This window comes from Lycium ferocissimum, chromosome 1 (assembly GCF_029784015.1).
Source record: "Lycium ferocissimum isolate CSIRO_LF1 chromosome 1, AGI_CSIRO_Lferr_CH_V1, whole genome shotgun sequence".
Taxonomy (NCBI): domain Eukaryota; kingdom Viridiplantae; phylum Streptophyta; class Magnoliopsida; order Solanales; family Solanaceae; genus Lycium; species Lycium ferocissimum.
Genome location: NC_081342.1, coordinates 32183578 through 32188888, shown reverse-complemented (window position 1 = coordinate 32188888; position 5311 = coordinate 32183578). Strand labels below are relative to the sequence as shown.

At 39.4% G+C, this 5311-nt stretch overlaps 1 protein-coding gene across 1 annotated transcript; it reads left to right on the top strand.

The window, feature by feature from the left end:
* The first annotated feature begins 286 nt into the window (after positions 1-286).
* On the top strand, positions 287-4303 carry LOC132064054 (uncharacterized). Its single transcript, XM_059456920.1, has 3 exons — positions 287-661; positions 4083-4202; positions 4292-4303. The coding sequence occupies exons 1-3, from the start codon at positions 287-289 to the stop codon at positions 4301-4303; spliced, it is 507 nt and encodes a 168-aa protein (XP_059312903.1).
* Positions 4304-5311: the final 1008 nt, after the last annotated feature.

Below are 5311 nucleotides of genomic sequence, written 5' to 3'. Positions count from 1 at the left end.
GGAATTCGCGTACAATAATAGCTATCAAATGAGTATTCCGATGGCTCCGTATGAAGCACTTTATAGGAGGCATTGTAGATCTCCAATTGGGTTGTTTGAACCCACCAAAGTAGAGTTGTTGGATCCTGACTCAGTGAACGAAGCAATCGATAAGGTGAACCTTATTGTACAACCACTCAAGATAGCTCAGAGTCGACAGTAGTCTTATACAAATGTGAGGCGTCGCGAGCTAGAGTTTGTTGTTGATAACAAGGTCTTCTTAAAAGTGCCACCAACGAAGGGAGTGATGTGGTTTGGTAGAAAGGGTAAGGTTAGCCCTCATTTTATTGGCCTTTATGAGATTATTAGGAGAAATAGGAAGGTGGCTTATGAGTTAAAGTTACCATCTGAGATGGCCATGGTGCATCTTGTGTTTCACATTTCAATTTTGAGATTGTATAAACCTGATCCTTCCCATGTCTTGACTCATGAAGATATTGAAATCAACAAAGGTTTGTCTTATGAAGAGGAACCAGTTCAGATCTTAGATCGACAAGTAAGATGGTTTAGGACGAAAGATGTGGCTTCAATGAAAGTCCTGTGGCGAAATCATAATACTGAAGAAACAACTTGGGAAGCAAAGGAGGACATGAAGAAAAGATACCCTCAACTATTTCCTATGGTAGGTATGTGTTAAGTTTTTAGATTATTAAGTCCTTGTGAAGGGGTAGATTAGAAGTGTGAATTCCTTCTTTTGTGTTCTGGCTTAGATGATATGGTTGTGAGGATCATATCATTTCTTTGGGAAGTTAGTAATATGTGGTCTTTAAAGGATAGTTTTTCTCGCAAAGGAAATTTAGAATTTCGTAGAAATTAGAGGCTTAGAGAAGATCTCAGGCCATGACTTTCATTCCAGGATGAATGATCCTGAGGGGGGATAATGTAACGCTCAGTGAATCTGGGTAAGGTGTGAATGTATTAAATGAGAATTAAAGTGACATTTTAGGCATATAAAGTCCTATCAAGATGAGTTTGGATGGAAATAGTTGATTTAATATCAAGGCGAATAGTGAAGTATGTAAGATTTAATAAAATCGACTAAGTTTACGGTAGGTCTAACTTCCAGATTGTCTTCGTCAAAATTGGTTGGGAACATGAGAAAACTAAAAGCATAGAAGTTATATATCTTTGAAATATCTTTCCAACGATATAAGGTGGATCTCAAAAAAAGTTATAAGTAAAGAGTTATGACCGTTTCTTGAAAGGTCACAGAGCCGTTTGCTGGACCTATATGCATCGCGGATCGCATTATGTGGCTGAATTTCTCTTTATGCGATGCATTTCTTGGTCGTTTTTTCACCCAAAATTGTCAGGTGTTCTTTCTTGATGTACGTTCGCACTTGGCCATCTGGTACGCATAAGCAACCGCAGAACAGCCTCTCCTGTATAAAAATCCCAAGACTTGATTTTTTCTTAACACTTTCATCCCACTTTATTTTGGACGACCTTTTGAGAGAAAACAACCCTAAAGCTTCCCCAAAACATCTAAGGTAAGTTCTTGACCAATTCTCATCATTGCTACGTCAATCTAACATCAAATTAACACTAGTTCATCTTCTCAAACCTTAGATTCTTGACAACTAAAGGGAAGAAGAAGAGAGGGGCGTGTGGGATTTCATCAAAAGGTAAGACTTCTGATTTTATGACATTATTATTGAAGTTTTAACTAGTATAGAGTAAACTAAGAGGTTAGAATCCACCAATGATTCCCATAAGTTTCAAGAATAAGATTTAAGGCTTAGAAAAGGCCCTAGTTTTGAAATTTTAAGAAACCTTGAAGAAACAATTGAAGTTCTAATCTTTCTCATCTAAAACCATTGTAGTGGGATTGTTGAATCTTGGGAATTACGTGTGAGAGGGATTTGAGGCATGTCTACATTTTGAAAATCTTCTTTGAAGCATGACAACTTTATTGAAACATCTTAAAGTATGTTCTTCTTGTTCAGTATGTTCTTCTTGTTCTATGCCTGTGGATGAATACATGTGTCTTGAAATACTTCTTTGGAATATGAACATGATTGAAAACTCTTATTGTGGTGGATGCTTCTTTCGAATTTATTTTCACAATGTGAAGTGATTTGGAATACGGTCATGCGCGTGTAGGGTCAAGCCCGCAGCGAATTTTAAACGAATTAAAGTATCATAATGAACACGTTTTGCCCATTATGGGATGTTTGAATTTATTTCTAAAAGACTACAGTTTAAAATGTGTTGTTCCTTAAATGATGTCCTTGAACTTGAAATTGAAAGGTGATTTGAACATGATTTCTAAATGGAATGTGACATGAAACGCCTCTATTGTGAGAAGATTGTCTGAGAAGTGAATTTGTCTATAAGCCATGATTAATTATTTGGTTATATGACATGATTGTAATTGTTTATGACATGATTGTAATTGTTTGTGTTTGGGCTTGTATGGGCAAGCTGTGCTAGTCTAGAGGACGAATAACCGTTATGGATCCTAACGCATAGATACGAGAAATAATGTGTTAGTCCAGAGGAGGATTGACCTTCGAGGCATATAGCCCGGTGCATCCATAATTATGCCAGTCGAGATGACGATTAGCCTCCATGGCTTCTTAGCACAGAGTAACAAGTGGTTGATATTCTTGGATGCCTGTGAGTGGCTTGCGGTGATATTGAATTCATAAGTGTAATACTTTACATGGTAAACGGTAATGACTAAACTGGATGTATTCTTTGGTTGTGGATTCTCTGCTTATTCTCTAAGTTGACTGGCTTACTCTATCTCCGGGTTTCAAACTATTTCATTTAATATTTTAGTTTTTTTAACCAATTTTATTTATCTCATTTTTTTTTGTTAACTATTTCCCCTTAGACAAAAATGTGAATGAAAACATCGCACAAGGTCAGGAAGTCACGGGTGAGTAGTATGATGCTACAAGATTTATGTCTCGGGATTGTCAGCACCACTACACTTCTAATTTGCTGGACAAGTAGCTTATCCCCGAAAAAGGGATTGACTTGAAGAATGTGCATGATCTTCTCTTTGGATTAATGTGGTCATCTAGTGGCCACCGGTTGGACATGTTTTGCTTCCACTCCATACAAGGCAAATGAGGAATGAGTAAGGGAGTTTTGTGGAAATTTTACGTGCGTGAGGTTTTAGAATACGGAGATCATTATCTGAGGTCAAGTTATGAAGTTTGGCATCGAAGAGATCAATGTTTTTTACAACTTGACCAACCACTAGGTAGAGCTAATACAAGAGAAGGACACTTGTGAAATAGGGACTGGTTGGTGTCGAAATTGTGCCCAGAGCACAAGAGGGAGAAAATTTGTTGGGGTAATCGAAAGACGGTAACCAAGTGTGTGGATTTTACCGCGGAGGAGAAGATGTGGTTGTATATCATTTCCAACAGGATGTCCCCCTAGAGGAACACTTCTGATTGCATGTACATTTGTGCCCTAATTATTGCTTGCATTCTAGACGGCATTCCAGTGAATGTCGATTATTACATAGTCAAGGAGCTAAAAGAGTACCTGCACCAGAATAGCTCGAGCCTGATGTTTCCTTCTTTGATTACATAGTTGTGTAGGATTGATAGAGTTGTGGAACGTCCTACTGATCATTGGGTGGAGACATGTAGGGTATTAAACCCATTGAGAGGCATAAGAGAGGGTAGCGTCATGTAGAGCAAGAAGAGAAAGATCTAGATAAACATAGGAGATAATTCCCCTTCATAGCCAGAAAGGTCGTTCGAGGCGATAGATTTGAAGTTGTAGTCTATCAGAAAGCTAGTGTCCAAGCTCCCCAGTTGACCCTCAGAGCCTAGTCCCAACAAGCTTACCCATACCGAGATGCAGACCTATCAGGAGGCCAGAAGGAGCAGCCGAATGCGCACAAGAAGCTTGCAGAGTCTGTCAGTATGGTAGAGAAAGCCTATGGCGCTATGTCCAAGGAACATGTCGACCTCTATCTTGATATTGACAAGGAGAATAAGAAGAACAAGTCGAAGAGCAAGCTTCTAGTGAAGATATGAAGAGGTATTAAGTCAATCTTCATCTGGGGGAATCCGAAGAAGAGGTTTCCAATTGATGATGCAGATGATGATGAGGAGTACTCCTTCCTATCAGATGATGGTGCTGAGTTTGGTAGTCGGCGTGGCAATACTAATAGAGGTTATGAGGCCCAGAGCTCGGTACAGCAGGAATGAGTTTTTCTGCAGATTTATTTTAGTTCTCTAATGATCTTCAAACATTTTTTTATTGCTTTGTTTTGCTGCTGTAGACATTTGGATAATGCGCACTTTGTTTTTGTTTTGCTTGACTTGGACGGTGGTTTTGTGCCCTTGCCGAGCCTTTGACATGCTAGTCTTGTGCCCTTGTTGGGATTTTAATTCATGCAGGAATATTGGTTAAATGATTTAGGAATGGGAACAAAATTTCGAAAGACCACCCTTTGCAGGTGCGCATCCGCTTCTGTGCTGAATAGGTCGCACCTGTCAGCTTCACATAAATGACTATGCTCTACTTCTGCGGACTACTAACTGCAGAGGCGGCCTCGCATCTATTGACAGTGTCACTAAGATGAGGCCTCTAGACCGCTCAGCCAGCATCGCACCTGCGGCCTACCTTGCGCAGGTGCGGTTTCGCAGATGCGAGATGCTTGAAACTAGAAAAGAGAACAGCTAAGTCTATGACTTCAACGCGACACTCGAAATTCCTCCAAAACCTTCCGTACATGACTCAATATGAAACGCCCTTAAATCATGCTATGACTAGATAGCAATTGGAATTAACTAAATACCAATGTGAATCAGCTAGATACCAATTGAAATGAAGTAGCTCGAACCCCCAACCCATTGGGGTTTTGATTTCTCAACCCCCAAGAGTCTTTAACAACTCAATTTTCTCATCCCCAACTTAGAAAAATCATCAACCTTCAATTTAAACATAGAACCCTAGTTTTAATCAACATCCATTATTGAAATTTCACCTATATACGCAAAGTAACAAGAATAGAGCGTCAACATACCTGTGCGATGATTAATATGCGAAGAACACCTGATAAATTGAGTGAAAAACAAAGAACAATTTGTGACATTGAGCAGAGGGTTTTTGAGTCTGAGAGTGATGAGGGAGATGGATTTTTTGTGATGCACTTGGATTTATTTATGGAGATTTAAGGAGGAATTGTAGTGGGTTAATGGGGGTTGATCGTGGGTATGGTGGAGAGTAGTGGGAGTTAAGAAATTTTGAAGTAGGGAGGTGAAAGGCGCAGTAGGGGGTTTTGTTTAAAACCCTCTGC